The sequence below is a fragment of the Austrofundulus limnaeus genome, unplaced genomic scaffold, assembly GCF_001266775.1.
Source record: "Austrofundulus limnaeus strain Quisiro unplaced genomic scaffold, Austrofundulus_limnaeus-1.0 Scaffold1919, whole genome shotgun sequence".
Lineage (NCBI taxonomy): Eukaryota > Metazoa > Chordata > Actinopteri > Cyprinodontiformes > Rivulidae > Austrofundulus > Austrofundulus limnaeus.
This window is the reverse complement of record NW_013954321.1, coordinates 4,980-27,989: the sequence shown is the minus strand read 5'-3', so window position 1 is coordinate 27,989 and position 23,010 is coordinate 4,980. Positions and strand designations below refer to the sequence as shown.

The 23,010-nt window shown below is 41.0% G+C and overlaps 2 protein-coding genes across 3 annotated transcripts; both read right to left on the bottom strand.

Moving 5' to 3' along the window:
* Nucleotides 1-202: 202 nt before the first annotated feature.
* Nucleotides 203-19,778, bottom strand: tagapb (T cell activation RhoGTPase activating protein b). Of its 2 annotated transcripts, none has more exons than XM_014033975.1 (14): nucleotides 19,029-19,778; nucleotides 13,511-13,596; nucleotides 9,315-9,485; nucleotides 8,333-8,503; nucleotides 6,564-6,605; nucleotides 6,131-6,215; nucleotides 5,981-6,034; nucleotides 5,695-5,755; nucleotides 5,338-5,486; nucleotides 4,605-4,766; nucleotides 4,412-4,521; nucleotides 3,945-4,131; nucleotides 2,128-2,209; nucleotides 203-2,045 (listed from the first exon to the last, which is right to left on the bottom strand). In XM_014033975.1, the coding sequence occupies exons 1-14, from the start codon at nucleotides 19,044-19,046 to the stop codon at nucleotides 922-924; spliced, it is 2,502 nt and encodes an 833-aa protein (XP_013889429.1). In that variant the 5' UTR covers nucleotides 19,047-19,778; the 3' UTR covers nucleotides 203-921. The 2 variants fall into 2 exon arrangements, with proteins under 2 accessions (XP_013889429.1, XP_013889428.1); XM_014033974.1 differs by lacking the exon at nucleotides 19,029-19,778 and adding an exon at nucleotides 16,296-17,971.
* A 105-nt stretch (nucleotides 19,779-19,883) lies between these two features.
* Nucleotides 19,884-22,943, bottom strand: LOC106536655 (serine/threonine-protein phosphatase 2A 56 kDa regulatory subunit alpha isoform; the record flags this gene model as incomplete). Its single annotated transcript, XM_014033976.1, is given in 2 exon segments — nucleotides 19,884-21,669; nucleotides 22,842-22,943. Coding segments are annotated over 2 exon segments (334 nt in total), but the record flags the coding sequence as incomplete, so codon positions are not given.
* Nucleotides 22,944-23,010: the final 67 nt, after the last annotated feature.

The window sequence follows — 23,010 nt, the reverse complement described above, 5'->3', positions numbered from 1 at the left end:
CAGCGATTCGGAGAAAAACCAAACTCGTCCATGTGACCCAGTCTGGTTTCTCTCTGCAGCATGCGCCAGAACACGATGTTCTCTCAATGAGGCCTCGATTATGTAATGCACCTCACAAAAAGAAGTGTGATTATTTGCACCTCTTTTTCCCCCCACAAATTTCACCTTAAATTCATGTATTTTACCAAAAGAAAGAGACTTCTTTTTTATGTATTATATTTTATTTTTCTTCCATTTGTGCGGTTAACTAAGAACCATTTACAAATAAGTCAACACTCTTAAAGAGCTCTTAACAAATATAAAACATCTCTTATCTATTGGTGTCTCAACGTATTTACATTTTAGCATAAAAAATAAGAAAAGCATAATAAATCATGGTAAAAGTGCTTCAGTGTAGTGGAAGAGGAAGATTGAAAAGTGAAGTGTGTCGACAAAAAGCAAAAAGACAGAAAAGTCAGACAAAAACACAGTGTGCTGAATATTGTGTACAGTACAAATCATTATGGCTGCAAAACGTTAAAGAAAAACACAAATTTAGCATATTTCATTCACAGTTAACTGCGTGTTTATAGCTTCATGGTGATAGACTAAATATCTATCTTTAAAACTACATATAATGTAATGGTCGTACTTTAAAAGCACTACTGAGCATGTGCAACACAGGCTGCACATGACTGACATTCATTCATCTCAAACCAAAAAAAGACTGATAAAACCTTTGTACAATAAAAAAAGTGAAAAATTAGAGCCAATCTGTCACTATAAAACTGAATTTACTGTTTTAAAAAACATGTACCTGGGTAAATATATCACTGAAACTCTGAGGAATCAAAAAACGAGGGACTTTCTGGTTTGAGTGGTCCGTTTTAGCCTCTCTCAGTGACATCAAACCAACATATGTTGTTTTGTGAAAACAGTAAATCAGACATAAGACTCCTTGGCGTAAGGAAATTCCTCGAACACGGGCTGGCTGCACCTGCGGGACAGCCCCTCGTGCAGGCCCGTTGACACAGACTCGGACATGGCTCTCGGGCGGAAAGGCTGCCGCCGCTCGCTGCCGTCCTGCGCAGTCTGGTTGAAGCAGTCCTGGTTGCACACGTAGTCCCTGACGGCTGGGAACTCGTAGTTCACGGAGGACGGACGGGACCTCCTCCCCAGCGTCATGGCGTCCTGGACGGTCATTGAGCCGTAGAGCGGCGGGAGGCCTGTGCTCTGCAGCGCCTGCTCGTAGGTGGGGGGTCTGCAGGGCTGCTTGCTGTCCACGTGCTTGAACACCTCGATCGCAGACAGGGGGCGCTGTTTGGGCAGGAGCTCCGCTGTTGCTTCGCTCTGCAAGTCCTCCTGAAGCGTCTCGCACGGGAACGATTTGTCCTTCTGAGAGTCCTTCTTCAGGCTGTTCCTGCTGAAAGCCCCCAAGCTCTTGGTCCTCATCAGAACCTTAGAGCCCACCCTCATGGACTGGGATCGCCTCTTCTCCTCTGAAATGGGTCTGGGAATGTCCTGCTTGGCGTTGGCTTTCTTGGTGCATCCCGGCGACCCCATTGGGGAGCTGGTGAAAACGGAGCTCTCCGACTGGTTGGAGGCGGAGCTCTCCAGGGACGAGCAGGAGCAGTCCGTCCTCATGTAGGGCAGCGGATCCATGTTGGAGGTGCTACTCAGTTTTGGGAACGACAGAACCGAGCTGGCTCCGCCGCGGCTCCTCAGCAAGAAGGAGTCATCTGAGATCTGCTTCTTCAGAGGCTGCTCGTCGAACTCGGCCCTCTCCACGGAGCAGTCCTCGTGGCTGCGGGAGTGGCTGTGGAAGTTTTCCAGCCCCACGGTCAGGTGGATGGTGGGCTCCGAGCAGCGGCGGCTGAAGGGCTTCTTCGCGTCAAACGCGGCGTCGGATCGCCACGAAGAGGCGGTGGTGCTCGGGCTGAGGGAGGAGTACGACGATGACGAGCCTCGGTCTCCGTGTGCGGACCCGATCTTCTCTCCTGCCTCGCCATCTCCGTCCGGGTCGGTGCTGTCGTACGCCGAGTCGTGATGCACCGAGGAAACTGAGTCTGCGTGACAACAAATAAAAACACCGTTAGACTTCCTGTTGCATCACAATCCATATATCTAAACCTGGACTTATTCCTTTACCTTCATCAGTGTCCAGCAAACTGGGGATATTCTCTCCGAGAATCTTCAAGTTCTCAAGCAGGAACTGGGTCAGCTCTGTGACCTGCAGAAAAATCAGAGGAAACATCCTGATAAGTAACGGGAATAATTTAGCATCGCTGGTGTTGGTGTGGATCTAGAACCTGACAAAGTCTTAAAGGGATCCCCAATTAGTTGTAACATTAGACTTTATTTAATAAACATATATTTTAACTGTAAAATAAAGACTGTAAAAATACTGTAGGCTGTTTAGTTTTCATCATTTTTAAATTAAAAGTTTGAAAATATATTACACGGATGGAGCCATTTTATTTACACGCAAAGCATTCTGGGTAAATGATGACGTGGATAGGTCCTCGGTGCGAGGCTGCTAGCGAGCTATATCCATCCTGAAGGTTAATCTTGGACAATATCTGATGATCGACTCTTTTAAATGAAACCAGAGAGCGTTGACAGAGAGGAGAAGGTAGAAATGACTCAGCCTGGAACTGAAAATATGGATGGAGGACAACAGAGCTGCTTCATGGAAGAAGAACCTCAGCTTAGCTTGTTAGCTTTAGCCCCGATGCTATCACCATATATATGTATTAGCTCAGTGCTACACATTCATTTACCAAATTTCCCTCAAAGTATTTTTGAATTTGAATTGAATTCTCCTCTCATCACTGAGGTCCTCCATCCACATGACAGAGAGGGGAACACAAAAATGACTCAGCTGCATCTGAAAATATGGATGGAGGACCTCAGTTTAGCTTGTTTGTCGCGTTAGCGCCAAGCTAATACAAATAAGGCAATATAGCGTTGATGCAAAGGCTAACAGGCTAAGCTGGGTTAAGCTACCTTCTCTCTGTCAACGCTCTCTGGTTTCATTTAAAAGAGTCGATCATCAGATATTGTCCAAGATTAACCTTTAGGGTGGATATAGCTCGCTAGCAGCCTCGCACCGAGGACCTATCCACGTCATCATTTACCCAGAATGCTTCGTGTGTAAATTAAATGGCCCTGTCTGTGTTGAAATATTTGTAAAAAATTAACAAAACTAAAACAGCCTACAGTATTTTTACAGTCTTTATTTTCACAGTTAAAACAAATGTTTATCAAATAAAGTCTAATGTTAGAACTAATCAGGGATCCCTTTAAAAATGAAGCAGCTAGACTTCTGATCTGCGGTTGAAGATGTTTCGTTCCCCATACGGGGATTTTATTTTTTTTTATTTTTTTTTTCAATTTAAAAACTGGAGTTTCTCTTGGTTTGCACGGTTCACATGGGAGATGGTTTGATCCCACGTACAAAGGTGTCGAGATCTGAAGCTTCATCATAAGGAAGCCGGAATAAAAGTCTAGCTGCTTTGTTTAAAGGAGACATGAAGCCTTTAAATCCTTTGTCACATTTGAATCAGTCAGTGAGGTCTTTATAAAGTGGAACTGCAATGCCTTGGTCTGAGATCCTCCTTATTGTAACTCCACAAGCCCCTCTTTCTGAAGTGTGTCTCAGATCAACTCGTTTTGAGGCTGTCTCTTTAAATCCAAACATGTCACTTCACACCCCAGCCGAAAAACATGGATTTTGCATACCTTTAAAACTTTTTGTAAAAGTGAACCTAAGATAAGTCTTGATACAGCACATAGTGTCGTATCTACTTTCAAAACTTTTTGTTTTTTTAAGCTAAGCTCTACTTTGGAATCTGCCAAAGTGTGAACTCCCTTGCGAAACCTCGTGAGGTTTATCTGCTGCGTGAACCACAAAGCTTCAAAGACCCCAGTAGTAAGAAAGCTTGTTCATTTCGAGACTTTCTAACCTTCTGCATCTTCTCCCTCTGCCCGTCCAGCGGCGTGTCGTCCAGCTGCAGCAGCGTGGGGCCGATGCACACCGCCATGTTGCAGGCGTCCATCTTGTTCAGGTCGGAGCTTTCGATGATGTGATGCAAGACGCAGATCAGATGCTGCAGGAGGAGTTTATTAGGACCCGGGAGGTCGTCTACCACCCTGATCATAGAAAAAGAGGAAGGAACAAAAGAAAAAAAACGGAAGAAGATTAGCTTGGCGCTCTTTTGCTTGATTAAAGTTTCTTCCCTTTTTTAGAACTGAAAGGGAGAAGTGGTTTGTCTACGGGGTCGGAATGTTTTATAAAAGTCCAACCAGAAAAAAAAAGCCCAAGCTTGCTTTCAACCACAGAACCATTGATAAAAACACCACAAATTCCATCCAAATCAGGATGCAGACCCAAGAACAGGCGCACAACAGACTCGTGACTCAAGTTGCTTACTTTGTGACTTCCAGAGCTCTCTGCTGGGCGTCTTGGTGCTCGAGAGCCGTCATCCACCTGCTGTAGAACCCGGCCCTGAGCAGGCTGCCGGGCAGCTCCTTCAGGAAACACTAAACACAAGACGGAGGAACAAAACTTAACGGTGCGACCAATAAACGGTGACAGCGTCGATCGAACGGGCGCTTGAAATTACTTTGAGCAGTCCGACGAGCAGGTTGACCGGCTGACCCTCCAGGTCCACCTGCGAGCCGGCGTCCAGCTGCTCCCGGATGTCCTTCATGAGCCGGTTGTTGCACGTTTTGCGGAACACCCCCTCGGTGGACGGGCCCCTCTTCCTCAGCAGCACCAGCAGCTCCTGGTGGGACAGAAGGGAGGGGGATTAATGAACGTGCAGCTCAGGGTGCTGCACAGCTTCCTCTCCCTCGTTAGCTAAATGAGGTCAGCTATGTAGGCGCTAGCTGCTCATAACCGCAGAATAATCCTGCATCTTTCAGCTGGGGTGTAATTATTAGGGGTGCAACGATACAGAAAATTCACGATTCGGTTCAGTTCAATACTTTAGGCTCACGGTTCGATATTTTTTCGATACAAAAAAATAAATGTCCATGCCCTTTTTAACTCGTAATTTACTGAAATTAATTATGAACATTTGTTTAATCTCAAGAGTCCAGTTTTTAAATGAAATGTTGCTGAAACAGCAAGTTTTTCAGTGGATCTGTGCTCCACAGTGCAGCCTAGGTGGAGTAGTCGAACACAGATCCACTGATCCTTCAACACAGAGCGTCTTCAGAAAACAAGCTGATAAAATAAATTTTAAAAATCTGTATTGTTTGATTCAAGTGTGTGTTGAACATAAAGCACCGTATTGAACGGTTCGATACGGGTACATGTATTGTTGCGCCCCTTATACGTGTAATTCAGCTTACTGTGATGGGTTTGGGAAGGGAGTCGTCGTCGGGGCAGATCTGGCAGAGGGGTCGTCCAAACAGCTGAGTCTTGGAGTCTTTCCCTGCGGGGCACACTTTGGTGGAGCCTTTCCTGAGCTTCATCTTCCGAACCACGTTCCACTTGGTTTCTGATGAAAACAAAACCATCAAAACTATCATTTTTTAAATTCAAATAGATTATTTCCAGGTTTTTAAAAAATGCAACGCTGCAAAACGTGCACGACTCAAGAGTTGTTTTTTGTTCACTTTGTACCCTAATCAGTTGTTATATCTCCTCCATCTCTCTGTGGTTAATCTCTTAACTTAAGCGAGGTGAAGCCAGAGGTTCAAACTCACCAGAAGGCTGTCGCTCATCTGAGTTCATCTGCTTTGACAGAACCGAGATCTTCACATCACCCTGGCAACACAACAAAGGTAAAGAGATGTGGTGATGAGCACGCAAGAGGAACAGGAGGGTGCACGCAAAAGCAGAAGAAGAACGAGGGGCTGTGCCTCGTTGGTTTTTGAGTAACTGAACGCTTTTGAATGACAGAATACAAACTTTTCTCCGAACAGCGAATTTAACTTCTACAGCTTGTTTTGCAGAAATGAAGTGTTTCTGTTAGCTCGGCTCGTTGCTCACCTCAGGTAAAGGCTCAATCAGCTGCTCCATGCCTCCTCCTGTTAGCGTTTTGCTCTATGAGAAAACAAATAAAAAAAGAGAGAGAGAAGTCCATGAAGAGGCAGCTCTTCCGACATGTTTCTGGTTTCAGCCACGCGTGGCGGAACTTACTGCGATGCTGCCACTCAACACCTTCATGAGGACGTCTGGAGGCGGAGAAGAGCAGTCGGTCCTCGCTTTCGCCTCGTTAATTTTCCTGCGACGAAGGGGGGAAAACATCCATTTAGAAAAGAAGTGTTCGTCCCACTGTTTTCTTTTAAATCTTTCAACGGTTTATAATTGAAGTTTGAGACATTTTAAGTGGTTTAAATGAAAACATCGGATGATTTTGTTCTGTCTTCTTGTGAATGTCATTGTGCTCTGTACAATGAAAATAAAAAGGTTTATCTTATCTTATTTGTACAGATTTAGCTCAATAAAATCACATTATGAACCTATAATAAACATATTTTCTTATCTTTTGACTTAGTTATTTAATAAATGATTAACACAAACAGTGCAGCGATAAAAGCATTAATATAGAATATAATAATGTAGTTCTTACCTGTGAAGAGTATCTAACCAGCGTTCTTTCACCTCAGGAGAGCTGTGGGCGAAATAACAGCATGGTCTGAGTTACTAATCCACAGAAAGAGTCGAAGCAAGTCCTTCAGACGGCAGTGGGTGGAATGAGAAGCAGCGTGCACCCGCTGCCTCTTTTAACAACTCTGGTGGAAAGGAGCATCACAGTCATGGGAACAGGAAGCAGCGTCACGGCGTGCCCCGACCCGGACTCCTTCCACTTCCTCATAGACTGCAGCCGTCGGCTTCTGCTGCTTCGACCATCAGTGGAAACAGGACGGTGCGACGCAGACGCCGCGCGCCTACGTCCGCACCTGTGAAAAACCTTTTACTTTTCATCAACCTGGTTTCAGGTTCTGTGCCGGCCGCTCGGCCCGCAATCCGGCCAGGAACCGTTTTAAAGCTGCACGATGTCTTCAAGTGAAGGAGTGAAACTTTCACACAGTGAATCATTACCAGAGGCCAACCAGCTTCTCATTCTTAAACAACACAACTAAAAACAAAACAAAAAAATAAATAAACACTTCTTGGAATACAATGATGGGTGAAAATGAGCTTCAGAGTTCGAGAAATGTAGGAGTCAGTGATTAACTGAAATGAGGTGTTTGTCATCTGGTGCCACTTTGGGAGTTTTAATTAGAAGTTCACAAGAAAAAAAACATTTTTGTCCCCTTTGAGCCTAAACAAGTTAAATAATTTAAAAAAAAAACAAAAGTCAAAAAACAAAAACAAAATTAAGTTTCTCCTTGCAGTAAAACCCACCGTTTCTTACTAAAATCAGCTCACATGAAAGCTGGAGAGGTGGCGATGTCCAAACTTCCCTTTTAAACACTTTTTAAACAGTTTTCGTCTTGTGATGCTGCAGGGACGACTTTCTCTTTGCTACTTCCACATTTTCTTAAAGGTCACAGATCATATGAGCGTTTACTACAATATGTGCACATATTCGATGGAAGACCTTGTGTTTCTGATAACCACTGGCAAAAAAACTGAAATTTAAAAAGAAACAAAAAGCTTAACGTTTGCACGTGATGTTCCTCTTTTGATCAGATTGTTAAAACTCTAAAAGGCAAAATTCAGAAACTTATTTTTTTTTGCTTGTACGCATTTTAGTAGAAAGTGAAGGCAGGTGACGGCTTTACGTCTTTAACAACAAACCTCACGTCCTTCAACAAGTCCAATAAAAAGTAAAGATCTACGATTACATGAAGGCAATCATATGGCCCACCATCATTCATATCATACTTTAAAATAATTCAATATGGGGCACCAAGCGTAAAATAAAATGTCACTAAGTTTTTACTAAATATTAAATTTAAATGTTAGATGTTTTCCATAAATAGTAATTCTTAAACGTAAACGTTGTGGTTAAAAGCTGAAGTTTACATTTAAGAATTTCAGAATGGAATGCAGCCGTTGCCATTAATGCTCGGCTCTTGTGACATCATCATTCTGCGACTATAGTAACCGCTAACCCTGCTAGCGCTGCTGAAGATGATATTTAAATTCAAAATGTGTTTATTAAAAACAATATGGATGGTACCTGTGGTCCGGCAGGTGGAAGTGCAGCTTGGATATCAGCCTCTACTGCAAGTTTGATATCTTGTAGGGAAGTGATAGCATCGTTAGCATCCTTAGCAGCTAAGTGGTTGATTTTGTCGCAGGATGATGACGTCATAAGAGCCGAAGCCATAATCTTAGCCATAATCTTATCGTGATAAACGTTTTCGCTCTTTTGGTAGCTCTTCTCACCGGAAACGCACGAGACAAATGGTGAGAGCCCAGGCCAGGACGAGCGTCAGCCTGACGTCGAAGTCTTCGGTCGGTTCATCGTCGCAGACGTCGTCCTGCTCGTCCTCCAGGCCGTGAAGCCAAACGTCCTCGAGGTTCACTCTGTGCTTCAGACGGTAGCTGGCCGTTGACCTGTTTTAGGAGGAAGAGCAGAGACTTTAACAGAAGCTGTCAGAACGAGGTAACTAATGGACAGCATATTGTCCACAGCATCTATCTTTGTTGAGTTTCCCCAAATTTGAACAACTGCTTGAGCAAACTGATTCGTCGGTTGATATTTTAACACTAACTAGGTGAGAGTAAGAGAAGGAACCATAAAAGCTGTCTTCATGTGACTGAATAAGTGTCTTCATCACAACAAACTTGCCAAACAGAATGAAAAACGAGTAACGAGCGCTCTGACTCATGTGTTTACTGTAGCACGCTGCCGTCCCAGCTGTGTGAACCTACAGGAACAGTGGGCTGGTTGTGGTCCAGAGATGACTGCTTCTGTTCCCACACAGCTACAAAATCTACACCGACTTCGACAACCTAAAACACGAGATCACGTGTCGCAATAACTGAGTTTCTTAAAAACTTAGGCTATAAGATGTTTATTTATGATTAAATGTTCACAGCTGTCATCGGTGAGTTTTTATTTTTATTTTTAATCACTTGTGAGAACCGTTGAGATTCCCCTCATCGAATAACTTCTCTTACAGGGAAGCACCTGTTTTTTTTCTCTTCAACTATGACAAAACAACAATGGCACGTCTCGCTGGGATAGTCCCCAGCAGTCCAAACATGCAGCCCAGTTTCTTTTAAACTTCCCTTTTTCGCTTTGCAGTCTCAGCTGTAGAAATATAAAACATTCAACACATTTGTTTTCAACACAAAATAAACCCAAAAATCTTTCCATTTTGTGTTATTTTGAAGTCTAAAAGGCGTGATGTCAGTGTCTTACTTTAGTTTAGCAAAGACGATGGCATCAGTGAAGAGGAAAAGGTGTCTCTCCCTGGTCTTCGTCCCCTCTGTGACCTGGACGCACTCGTCCAGCAGCAGCTCTCCGTTCTCGCTGGTCAGACCGAGGACGAACGGACTCTGGTCCACAGACACCCAGCTCTGAGCCTCCTCCCTTAGAGCCAAAGGACAAACAGGTTGGCAGGACGAATCCCTAGAGCCACAGATGCAGCAAATGTTCTGTAGATTCTCACATCCTTAAAATTTGCATGAATGGGAATTCACCAGAAGTGAAAACGGCTGAGTTAACAGAGGTGGTGTTTGAAAACCTAATCATTTGAATTAATATTTATTGGTATTTGTCAGTGGCAGGTAGAGCTGACTAAACAGTTAGCTTCGCTAACCACTAATCTGCTAAACATAAATCTTAGCTCCGCTAAAGCTAAACACATAAAAAAATAAAATAAAATAAAAACTAGTGTGAATGCTCCATGCTAAAAACTTAAGCTGAAAGCTACTGAAATTAAGCTGAAAATATTTAAAAGGAAAAGTGTTAATGTGAGCTCACTTTGAAAAGCTAAAAGAAGCAAAAAAGCCTAACTTTGCAGATAAACAGTAAAAATTAGCCCAAATGTAGTTCAGAACAGAAAACAGCTAAAAGCTAAAATAGCGGACTATAGCTGAAAACATCTGTAAGAAAAAAGCATAAAAGGTAGAAAAAAGCAGAAGAATGGCAGAAAGAAGCAAATCTATATCTAAATAAGCATAAAAATGCTGAAATTTGCATAAAATAAGCTAAAGATAATAGCCACAATTTGAAATTAGCACTCAGTTGACAGTTATAGTTGAAAAATAGCTAAAACAGAAAAAAGCAGGAAAAAAATCATAAAATTACATAAAAGTGATTTGTAGCAAAACAGCTAAAAGGTAGCTGTAAATTATTTAAATAGCACAAGGAGCACAAGCTTGCTAACCTTAGCTGAAAAAAGTTGTAATAGCTAGTTGAAATAGCAGAAAAAAGCTAAAATTTGCAAAAAAGTAGCTAAAATTATTACAACATGAAAAAGAGCAGAACCAGAACAAAATGTGAAAGGTGCTGTAAAGATTTAGAAACATTTTAAAGGATTTTAAGGATGTTGAAAATAGCCACTTTCATTTTCAATGGCAAAAAAGTCACTAAAAAAGTGAAATACTGTATCTAAAAATGTATAAAAAGCTGAAATACCAAAAGTCATAGCATCCCTCACAAGAATGAGCTGAATGTTTTGATATAAATGAATTGCTAAAATTGCACAAAAATTGTGGAACGAAATGCCTTAAAACATACGGAAGAAAAAATGATCTCAATAGTGTGAATGCTGTGAAGCATTCACACTATTAGAGGACGCTAATGCTAAATGCTAATACTGTTAGGAGGACTGACACAAACTAGTGTGATTCTATTGGTTTAATTGAAGGTGGGTGGGATCATTTGGGACAAAATGGCCAATCCAAACCACTTATAGCTTGTAGCTTATGATACGTCCAGTTTAACTCTTTCAAAATAAAAGCATTTCTTTGATCGAGTTTGTATATTTATAAGTAACTTTTGAAGTTGGTCAACAAAAACTTACTCTACCATATTTTATTCACAGTCACTTTTTGTATTTGTTATTTAAACATTGTTAAATGTTATTTTGTCTTTTTGATCATCTTAGTTTTAAGTCTAGTTAAAGATGCTACACACACACACACACACACACACACACACACACACACACACNCACACACACACACACACACACACACACACACACCTTGAAACGTCCACTGTTAAGAGGGGGTAGCTTTCAGACGTTTGTGAATATTTAGTGGACTTAGAATAGCAGAAGCCATTTTAGTGAAAGCAAATCGATCCACTAACGGTTTCTAAAGTTAGCAAAAAAGCTAATCCGCTGAAATGTAAACAAAGCAAGCTGCATGTGACATCGTGTCTTCCTCTTTACATGCGATTCGCTTTAGCACCGTGCAGTGTTCTTTGATGGCTGTAGCATTTAAATTATAACCATGAACAACCACACATTTTTTTTAATTTGAAATTTAACTTCAACACCTGCTGTGTGAACTTAGCTAATAACAACTGGGGACAGGTGAGAGTGGGCGGAGCTAAAGCTGAGGGAATAGTGGGGGACAGAAAACAACAGGAAACAAAGAAGAAAAAATAAATCAACAAACAGAAAACACAAAAAGCTACCAGAAAACAAACAAACAAAAAGAAAAAAAAACTGTAGATCCTGACACTGAGTTTGTGAAACCAGTTTGGGTGAATTCACTTCCCACTGTGTCTCAGTTTAGAGCAAAAATTCAAATTTTTCTCAGCTGAGGTACTTTCCCTGTCACCTTTCGGTGGCCAACTTTAAAATACTGAAACACTAAGCTGAAAGCTTTTTCTATCCTTAAAAAAGAATCATAATAAAAAATAATAATTCAGATTTAAATTCTAAGAAATGAAATCTGTTCAGACTCTTTGGCTCATGAATCTGCTCAAAATTAAACTATTTCCTCAAAATGAGGTCATTCATAGAGCGATCTATAACAGGTAAGACATTAACTGTTCACAACCTCTTTATGGAACCACACTCCGAAACATTTGAACTAAGATCTATAGCCTTTTTTTAGCTTTTGGTTAGCCTTTTGCTACTTTCAGCTAACATTACTTTCTTTTAGCTGATCTTGTATTTTTTAGCTACCATTTTGTTATTTTTAATATTTGCTTTGAGCTACTCTTCGATACATTTAGCTTTTAGCTAGCCTTTTGCTACTTTAAAAGTGTTTGGCTACTTTCAGCTAACATGACTTTCTTTTAGCTAACCTTTTTTCTAGCTATCCTTTTATTTTTACTCATTTTTGCTTTGAGATGCTCTTTAATACATTTAGATTTTAGCAAGCCTTTTAGTAGTTTTAGCTAACATTTTGCTACTTTTGCTTCTTTTAGCTTTAACAACTCAACTTCAGCAGTTATCCAGCGCTCACCTCTGCATTTTCACAGCAATTTGATTAGTTACTAGAGTTTTATTCATTTTATTCTGAATAATTGTGTTTTTCTTCCTCTGCTTCATCCAATAATTTAGATATATTATATTATATATATTATTGTATTTAATATTTATACACAGCTGTAGAGCTTAAGGTCTTCTTTGACGTACTTTGTTCTCAGATGTCGAAGGTAATCCCACTGTAGTGAAACTAGCAGCCCCCTCACCACCGCCGCCCCCCAGTGATGATGTTTGAGCGCTGAATGGGTGGATGTGTGAAGGTGGGACGTTTCAGACATCCGTCAGTTTCACTTTGAGGGGAGGACTCGCCCACTTCTCCGGTGGTCTTCAGTCAGCTTTTGATGACGGCTCGAGAAAGGTTAAACAAACAAGACGGGGGAGATCCAGAGCCCACGGGTCTGACGCCACGAGTTTTTTAAAGCCGTTAACAGAACTGAAAACCTGTTAAAAAGTTCATCCAACAAGCTGTAATGGTATTAATACTCATATATAAAGATTGTTTTATTTATTTATCAAGGTAGCTGTTTTAGATTATGGAGGATAAATGTCTAAATGTTAAATCCAACCTGTAAGCCCTCAAACTGTATTTTAAAAGATGACTCTCGCTAATAAAACACTGAATTTTAGCTTCATATTCATAAAACTGACCCGAGTTACAGGCTAAAAATGATCAGCAAAAACGGCAGCCATGTAGAGTCAATCATTAGTTTCATACTCATGAGATATTTTGCTAACAAACACAAACAACCTACACACTGACAGCTACGCTGTCGCCCACCTTTTCAAGGTGGCAAACATCAGCTAAAAACTTTCACAATGCCTCGTTTGTTTTTAGCTTAAAGTTTTCAGCTGTTTTGTGATTTTTTAGCTGAAACTTTAGTTGAGGTGTTTACAGGGGACGGTTAGGTGTAGTTGTAAAAACACCTCTGTGTCGGTGTGAATCCCCTGAGGGACACCTGCGTCTGTGGCCTGATCACAGTGGGCTGCGGGGGGAGGGGAGGGTCACGGGCCACGTGGTGGGATCAGGGCCAGAACAGGAAGTGCGTCGTGTGTTTTTTCTCTGTGCAGCGTGAGGCGGGGCTTTCAGCTCGTGTTTGTGGGTGCTGCCATCTGTACGCCGGAGGTTTGGGTTAATTTTTTAAATAAATAAATAAACAATAGTCACCTGATAGGAGACCACGTCATCCCCAGAGCTTTCCCAAACACGAGCGATGGAGCCGAGCGTCGCCTCTGAGCCAAGTGTCTGAAGTGCTGGAGGGAAAACAGAAACTGATTTTTACAAAATGTTTTTCATCTTTTTATTTCATTGGTAAAATAAAAGGTCTTATCAATACCTATCTCACACAAAGAGTAGCTACAACCACGCCAGATTTTAGCTAAATATCTGTCAAACTGACTGAATTGCGGCCATATTTTTGTTTTCTAAGGTCAGCTGACTGTGGCGGCCATCTTGAAATGAGTTGGCTTCAAATGTTAATCAGTCGTAGAGATGTTTCAATTAACTAAGTCTGTACAGTTTCATTAAAATCTTTCTATTGGTTCATGAGATATTTTGCTAACAGACAGACAAAGTTGACCTTGAATAGTTCATGGCCCAATTTTAAACAAGGCTCTTATCCAATCTGTTGGTGCTCATAAAGTGTGTTGAGGGTTGGTCTCAGCTACTATCATGCCAAATTTAAGGTAATCATTTGTAAAATTGACGGAGTTATAGTTATTTTTATGTTTTTAAGCTTTGTTGACTGTGGCGCCATCTTGAATTGGATTGACGTCAAACGTTAATCACCTGCAGCTGTTCATTCAAAGATGAATTTCTGCAAGTTTCAATAAAATTCATCCAGTGGTTCTTAAGATATTTTGCTAACAGACAGGTACAAACAGAATTGCTCACCCTTGCCTTTGGGCAGCAGTTGATAATGATAAAAAACAGGTGTGCACCTTTAAAAACCTGGTCTTGCTGCTGGATTATAATCTTTTTTACATGGTAAATTGACCCACATTGTTGCTCTTTTGGGTCAAGATTCACATCATGTTGGTTCCACACCACTGAGTTTGGAAGCAGAATCAGATTTAAATACGATGCAGGGCAAGGTACTGTCTCTGCAGCTAAGGTAAAATTAAAGTTAAAACGTCTGATTGGCAGAAATGTCCGTAATCTGTAACGGCCCGGATTAAACAGGAGGCTTGAGGCAGAGATTAGGTGCAGACTGAGCAGGGATCATTTTCTGTATGCTCTTAAAAACACAATCATTTGTTCACTTGTTCTGAAAGAGGGCCAGAGGGGCTGCCTTTGTGGCTCTAATTGCTGCACTGAGAAATTAGGAGAAGCAAAATTAGAGCTGAGGGAAAACACGAGAAAACACACACACACACACACACACACACACACACACACACACACACACACACACACACACACACACACAAAAAAACAACAACCTGGAACGCTCGACATAAAGTGTTTAAGCAGACGGACTGCTTCATGATGAACTGAATCAGAGACACGAGAGGCTGAGGAGATTGAAACACATGAAGACTCATCGGATCCCTGCTGAGGGGTCCATTTCAGAGGGGGGAGGGACTCCTTGTTTTTTATAATTTAATTAAAATAAGCCACTTTTTCCAAGTGAAAATCAGCCTGAGCCAAGATGGCTGCCACCGCTAATCTGTTAGCGAAAATAAAAATGACGAATTCTGTCGGTTTTATAGATATTGAGCTAAACTTTGGTGTGGTAGTAGCTGACGGTCAATAACAACACATACTGCAGTACGAGGCGCCAAGTGTAAAATAAAATGTCTGAAACTGTCAAACACATTTTTATTTTTTCAGCTCACTGTTCTTACGTTTTGCTAATTTTTATTAAATGATAAATTTAAATCTTAAACATTATGTCCAAATGTTAAATTCTAAATATAAATGTGTAAATCTAAATGTAAAAGTTAAATTTTAGATTAAATATTGATGTTTGCTTTTAAAAATTTCAGAATGGAATGCAGCCCTTGCTATGACGTCATCATAATGAGACGAAAGCTAATGCTGCTAATGTTGCTTTCGTTGCTAATGTTGCTTTCGCTGCTAATGTTGCTTTCGCTGCTAACGTTGCTTTCGCCGCTAACGTTGCTTTCGCCGCTAACGTTGCTTTCGCTGCTAACGTTGCTTTCGCCGCTAACGTTGCTTTCGCCGCTAACATTGCTATTGCTGCTAACGCTTCCCTACAAAGCATCAAACTTGCCGTTGCAGCCGGTATCCGAGCTGCACTTCAAACTGTTGAACCACAGGTTTCGTCCATTATTGTTTTCAATGAGCACATTTTTAAATTAAATTTTAAATGCCATCTTCAGCAGCGCTAGCAGCATTAGCATTTGTTGCAGGATAAAGACATCATAACAAATGGCAAAGGCTGCGTTCCATTCTGAAATTCCTAAATGTAAACTTTATCATTTAGCTGCAGCTTTTAAGATTAAATTTTCACATTCAGATTGAGGATTTAATATTTACATTTAAAATTGAACATTTAGTAAAAATTTGTAAAATATACGAACAGTGAGCTAAACAACCATAAAATGTTAGTGGAAAATTTTCAACTAGGATTTTACACTCTGAAAGTGAGCTAAATACTGAAAATGTTTTAGTGATTTTTTAAAAAAAACATTTTATTTAACACTTTGTACCCGTTACTCCAAGAGCTAACAGAACGTGCAAAACACTGAAACACTGCATGAGACTGTGCACAAAGTTACTTCATCATCTAACAATTATTTTAGTCTGAAACTCTGACATGAAAAGCAGCAGGTGATGTGGATTCTTTCAAGGAATGAGAGACCTTTAGTTCAAATATTTTAATGTACAGTAAATTATAATTTCTCATTAAGAGGCAGTATTTTAATCATTTTTATGATGAGGAAATGGTTTTCAACAGATTTAACTTTCTGGGATCAGCAGTACTCACAGGACGCAGGGAAACAGCGGCATCATCAAAGCTCCCTCTCCTCAGGGCCGCAGCCTCGAGCCCTGACGGGTCCATGGTGTCTCAGAGTCCTCCTCAAGTCCTGGACTGGAGCTTCTTTGCTCAGTTCTCAGTTTGTTGAAGAGTCCGCTGGGAGAAACTGGGGAAAACAACCTTGTCTAGCAAGTGCTGCTAATGAGGGTCTGAACAATGGAGGCCTGGCAATCACACAAAAGAGTGGGGGCTTTGTGCCAGACCTGGACCTGCAGTGCCCCACACTAAAACCCCCTCTTCAAGAGACACCTCCCTGTCTCCGTCCCAGCCTGGACTCCAGCCGGGGGCCCACTTCCCCCCGTAATGAGATCAGCTGTGCGTCCAATTAGGGCCTCTCAGCTCATCCCCATTTAACGCGGTCCGGACCCCCCCAAACAAACAGGGTCCCATAAATCTGCGGACCCCCAAAATGTCTACCGGTTCTGACCAGGTAGGTGTTTATGCCAGGAGAAGGTAACAAAAACCAGGTAAACACACACCTCATCGCCTACATTGTTCAAAAAGACCTTCTTGAATCGGACCAATCAGAGTCCAGCCCCAGACCCTCCTCTTGCCCTGCTTCTCACGCGAACTAAACAACAATAAAGGCGTTTTGTCCTCCTGATACTCCTCACAGTAGACCTGACATGTAAAAAAGATCTCCGCTAAAAACAAACAACTGCTATTGTTCAGGGTTAACCGGGCGGCGGTAAAAAAATCTGCCTGATTCTGGTGCAAAACTTCATTTATAAACATCAAATAAAGATTAATATATACCATTTAATGTTTATAATTACAAAATCAAATAGCATGATTTAGTTCCTCTGCTTTGAGATACAGAAAAGATGATTGGTTGTCCTTTTATTCATGAAACTCTAGACAGGTTTCCTGCCTGTACCTGATCCTGATCTGCAACTTCTTTCCAGCAGATAGAGAAACTCCAGCCAGGAAGCAGTGAAACAAACAAACAGAACCTTTTACCCTGTAGTGGGCATCATCCAGAGCTGGCTCAGGTCTGAACGGTTTGTAAAACTCAGCGTGGCGCCCTTTCAGAGCCAGCCTCTGTTTTCATGACTTGTCTTGATTTCGGCTGTTTGCTGGCACCGATCGACACCGCTTTTTCCCCTCTGCTGTCATCAATAGATCTACGTTTTAGTGTTTTTGAGTGGGCGGATGAGTCAAAACATCAAATATAAATGTCTATTTCTGATTACTTTTCAGAGCGTCTGGTGTTCAGAGATTTTTTTTAGGTTTCGTGGCTAAACGTCCCGTCAAAAATCCTCTGAAGCTCGTGGAGGGGAAACATAATTAAAGCCTGCAGATGATTTGGAGGATGGAGGAAACACTGAGCTGCTTTGTGGCCCTCGCTCATCAATGCGGCCTTTTGTCAGGAGGTTACATCACCAGCAACACGTCCACAAAGCCTGATTAGATTAAACGTCTCAGTCAGCAGAATCAGACCTCCTCTGGACCAGGGAGTTCAGAGCTTTGGTCCCTCAAAATGTCTCCTCAGTTCTGGAGTCGGTTAGTTTCATCGCAGAGTTGAAAGTGTTACGAGTGAAAGTTTGCTTTAGACCAGGTGTGTCAAACTCATTTTCATACGGTGGCCCGAAATCTCACGTTCCTCGTCTCACTGAGCACCGCTAACCAACACTGAGCTCTACCTGGTATTTCCTGCATAGGAACAGTGTTTTAACACATCCTCTTATAAACACTTTAAAGTCCTACATGTATGACAAATACTTTTAAAAGTTTTACTCACTGCTGTGTTGTGGTGACTAGCTGCCATCTTGAATTCTGAACTCTCCCACTTTCCAACAGGGAATTCCCACTTACAAGTTGTACGTTTAAACTGGAACGCCCCTCCACTGGGAATTCTCTGTCAGAAAGTGGGAGAGTTCGGAATCAAGACGGCTGGTGAAAATGGCTGCCGGTTACTTTTGAACCCTGCACAGCTCCACCTAGTGGTGGGCTGCCGTCATTTTGTGGGTAAAATAATCGCCGTGCATTATGGGAGATGTAGTTTCTGGTAAATGCTGGCTTTAAAGCAACCAATGCTGTGTTCATGTTGGACTGGCGTCAGTGAAAGCATTCCAGTTTCTATCTTGTCAGAACGTTGAAAAAAAAAAAAACCAAAACAAAAATCTTTTCTAGTTCTTGCTGACAGGATAATGCAACAATAACACATTAGCGCTCGACGTGGGATTTTGCGTGGAGTTAAAACATATTGCCTAATAATCACTATAAAGTACCACAAGTACCACTGACTTACAGAACTGCTAAAAACCACAAAAGTATCACTCTATTGATGCAAGGAGCAGCCATGTTGAAACGATGACATCATGAATAATCAAACTGCACCGACTTCCCGACTCAAAGTTCCAACATTCCAGTTGATATTTCCGACTCAAACGTCTGAAATTCCAACCAACTGGAAGGCATCGTTGAAGCTCTCCAGGGCCACAAAAACACTGTGGAGGGCCACATCTAGCCCGCAGGCCTTGAGTTTGACACATAAGCTTTGGATAAAGTCCGATCAGGTTTCACTGAGACCATTTTATTCTCCATAAACCACTGCTGCTTGATCACATTTAAAGCATTTTTTAAAAAGAATTCAGCTCAAACGTTGTGGTTACCTTCGTCTGTTAGCAAAATATCTCATGAAGAAAACAAATTTGAATAATTCTAACACTGCTGACTTACAAAACCACACACGGGCATCGACAAACCCTCAGACCGATGAACATCTGGAGGAGGAAGTCACGTCAGTTAATGAATCATCTCTTCTTACGCAGGATCCACGTTTCCCTGGAGGCCATCGTCCTTCAAGTAAAGAAACATGGATGATTTTTTTTTTGTCGTCAGGCTCAAACGTCTCGTGTTTTTTGTTGGCCTGGTGACAGAGCAATCATGTGACGATCATCCCGACAGATGCTTAAAATAAAAGGATGAACCATTTTTAGCTGAAAAAGTGTGACAGATGTATACCAGCAGGAAAGATTTGACTTCTAAATTTAAAACTGTTGGTGTCAACCCTAACCCTCACCCAGTGTCATGAGGGGCCACACTCAGAATGTGTTGTTCACCTTAAATTGTGTCCGTTGAAAGAGGCACATCCAGTTATTTCCTGAGTTTTCTTGAACACCACCCAGCGATTCACAAAATATTTTGCTAACAGACAAAAAGAGTTGACTTCAAACGGCTAATGGCAACATCTTTAAACAGATCTTGAGTGTTCCCTGTCTCAAGATGTTGTCTGATCTGTCATCGCTCAGGATTTGTCAGTATTAGGTCAGTATTTGTAAATTTAACAGAATTATCAACTGTCTTGTAGTTTTTTTAAGGTTTGTTGGGTGTAGCAGCCATCATGAATAAACATCTCCAAATGCTAAGATGATTTTTAGCTTTTACTAAAACAAAAAATATTCATCAGTCCTAACAGTGGTAAAGGAACAAAAACTCTGAAGAAAATGAAACAGTGCCACCTGCTGTGAGCATTGTGAACTATTTTATAAAGTTCAAAATAAAATAAAAAAAAACAGGCTGTTGTGCTGTAGGTAGAAAGATAAAGTAGACTTTATTTGTTGGTGAAACCTAAATAAGATCTGAGATTACAAAACAGGTTTCCCACACAGTTTCTTGAAAGTTCACAGAGGCTGGAATGCTGTTTTTGACACAAAGGCATCGGAGAAAAGACCGGACCTGACGGACGAGCGGAACAGACCAGACACCGAGGTTCAGAGGATCCCCTTTAACTCACAAAAACAAAACAAAACAAAACAAAACAAAACAAAAAACCCTCTCAGAAGTCCCTCCTACCATCTGTGGCAGTCACAGCGTTAATGAGCTCCAAACATCAGATCAGAAACAGGAATTTCTGGCTCCTGTCTTGGTTTGACTGCGCCACAGTTTGCTGGGAAATGTTTGTCTTGAGTTTCTGAATATATATATTAAAAAAAAAGCTGAGATGAGTTTAAGTCGCTTGGAAAAAACCACAATGTTTCACTGACGGCACAGAAACTTTTCACTGAGCAGAACATCTGAAGTCGAGTGGCATGTTTCCCTTTAAGTAGCCTCCAAACCTAATAAATACAGCAAATATACAAAATCCTGCATCTCATCACTGTGGGAGCCAACAAAACCATATTCATCTAAAAAAAAACATTTTGTTTAAATCAGCTGTTTGAACAGGAACAGTTCATCATTCTGGTAAATATCTGATTAACGGCTTGTGTGCATTTTTTTATTTATCTCACGGTAAAGTTATTTTATTTCCCAAAATGCTGAACTACTCCAAGAAATAGCCCTTTTTTAATCATTTATTGTGAATTACTGTACAAATATCACTTCACGTTCTCACCTGAACCCCCTAAAAATATGACATTATCTTTACTTTAATCAGCTTTAAATCCCACTAAAGCAGAGTTAACTATTTTATATAGAAGATTAGTAACTTTAAAATAAATCACTATTTTGGCCATGATTCTTTTTCTAACAGAAGGCATCTACCTCGTGTTTTCCTGCATATAAACGAGTCTCTGTATAAATATAAATATATATATGTGGTTTTTAATTTTTAATTTTTATTTTTAGGGTGTGGTCCCATCTGCACCAAACACTGCCAGCATCAGAGTTCCTTTCGTTTTCGTTCTTTCCTTTTTTTTTGTGTGTTTTATTTTTTAAGTGTTGGCAGCGACAAGAAAAAAAGCACATTTAAAAATAGACATCTTTAAATAGCCGTTCAGCTGTTCTAAGTGCAGCACAGTCGGAAACATTAAGTTCAAGTCATTGTGTCGTCGGCCCCGCCCCCTCACGTTTCATACAATGATTACAAGGGAAAAAACAAAACAAATAGAATCACTAAAAAAACTAAACGTGTCGTCCATCAGACAAACAAGAAACTGCAGCCGTACTGTAACATCCAAAAATAGTCTTTTTTTAGGTTTAAATATATATTTATATATATATTTATTTTGCCAATGAACTGATGGCATTCTATTTCAATCTAAGTAGATTTAATATACTGCTGAGGTGTCATTTGTGTTACATCTTTAAATCCTCCCGACGAGCCTGACCTCCTTGTCAAACCTCTTCTAACTCAGACATCCGCTGTCATTTGGCGCACTGGAGGCTTTCGCCGGCGTCAGAGGCGGGATCAGCGGCGGGCGCAGCATTAGCTGCGGCGCTGATGCCCTCGTCGTTACTGTGACTATTGTTGTTGTTGTTGTTGTTTTGGATACCGGGCAGCCTGTGGCTGTTGTTCTGGATCCCGGCAGAGTGGCTGAGCTTCAGCTCCTCCAGCTTCTTCCACAGCTCGTCCCTCTCCTGCTCCTTCTTCTTCTCCCTGGGAACACAGGGTCTTTATAAAAACTAAACCACAAGTTCTTTGAGTATGTGTTGAGAATGACTCTCAGCTACTAACACACCAAATTCTAGCTCAATATCTGTAAAACTGACTGACTTCTAGCCATTTTTATGTTTCCTAAAGTCTATGGCTGCAGCAGCCACCTTAATTTAAAATAGGTCCAAAAAGTTAATCAGTTGTGCAAAAACATCCAATTAATATTTACTGAACGTTTCATTATCATCTGTCCAGTGGTTCTTGAGATATTTTGCTAACAGACAAGAGTTGACTCCAAACGATTAATAGCAACGTTTTAAAACAGGTGTGTCCAAACATTTTGTCACATGGGCCAAAATCATAAAGTCAGAAAGACTTGAGGGCCAAAAATATTTTTCCTTTACCTGCTCAACAAATTAAACAAATAAAGTAGTTAGATTTATTGCTGGAAATGGATGCGTAAAATGTTTTCCAGGTTTCCCTTATTGAAAGAAACTTTGCAATTTTCTATGTTTCAATTGGGGGAAAAAATAACCCAACTTAGTCAATTCTGATTAATAAAATCAGGATTTAGGTCACTCTCGTTGAAAATGCCTGCTGTATTCAGACGAATTTAATAAATTAATTAAAAGCAGATTGGAGTGCAGCAAAATCAGCTTTTGAGTAGAAGTCATTAGATAGATGTGGAAAAAGCTAAGAGTCTGGTTATTTAAAGACAAATAATTGGTATTGTTGCCAATATTTTTTATTATGTAAGATTTTTCTTTGTGATAAATTTGCCCTAATAATAAATAGAAAGTCTACATCAGACCACCTGTGTCCGGGGGGGGGGGGGGGGGGAAAATTTTGTAAAAAAATTAGTATAATTCTTGAACTGAAGTCAGGGGCCACACAAAATCAGTTCAGGGGCCACAAATGGTCCCCGGGCCATCAGTTTGCACTCAGAGTTGGTGCTGTTGGTCAATCCCAGCTACTACCACCCCAAACTGTAGGTCAAAGTATTTAAACTGACTGAGTCACGTGTGAATCTTTGAGTTCTGTTTCGGGGTGGATTCCAAACATTAACCAGGTGTTCATCCAGTGAGGCTCTAAACAAAGTGTTCAAACTTCTATTGTTTACAAATCCAAATCTGATCAATATAATCCTAATTTCACTGATCAGGAGTCAAACTCACCGCTGTCGGTCCGTCTTATAGGAGGACGTCAGCTCATCGAACAGCGCGCAGTTCATCTCCATCAGTGTCTTCAACACGTTGTAGACCAGAGCTACGATTGTCCTGACACACACACACACACACACACACACACACACACACACACACACACACACACACACACACACAC

Bases quoted from the DNA above. Each gene is read 5' to 3' on its own strand.
- tagapb (XM_014033974.1), bottom strand. From the start codon at position 16,370: ATGGACCCGTCAGGGCTCGAGGCTGCGGCCCTGAGGAGAGGGAGCTTT. The intron at 4,522-4,604 runs GTAATTTCAAGC...TCTTGTGTTTAG, and splicing joins TGCTCGTCGGACTGCTCAAA to TGTTTCCTGAAGGAGCTGCC. The intron at 2,046-2,127 runs GTAAAGGAATAA...GTTGTCACGCAG, and splicing joins TTTGCTGGACACTGATGAAG to ACTCAGTTTCCTCGGTGCAT.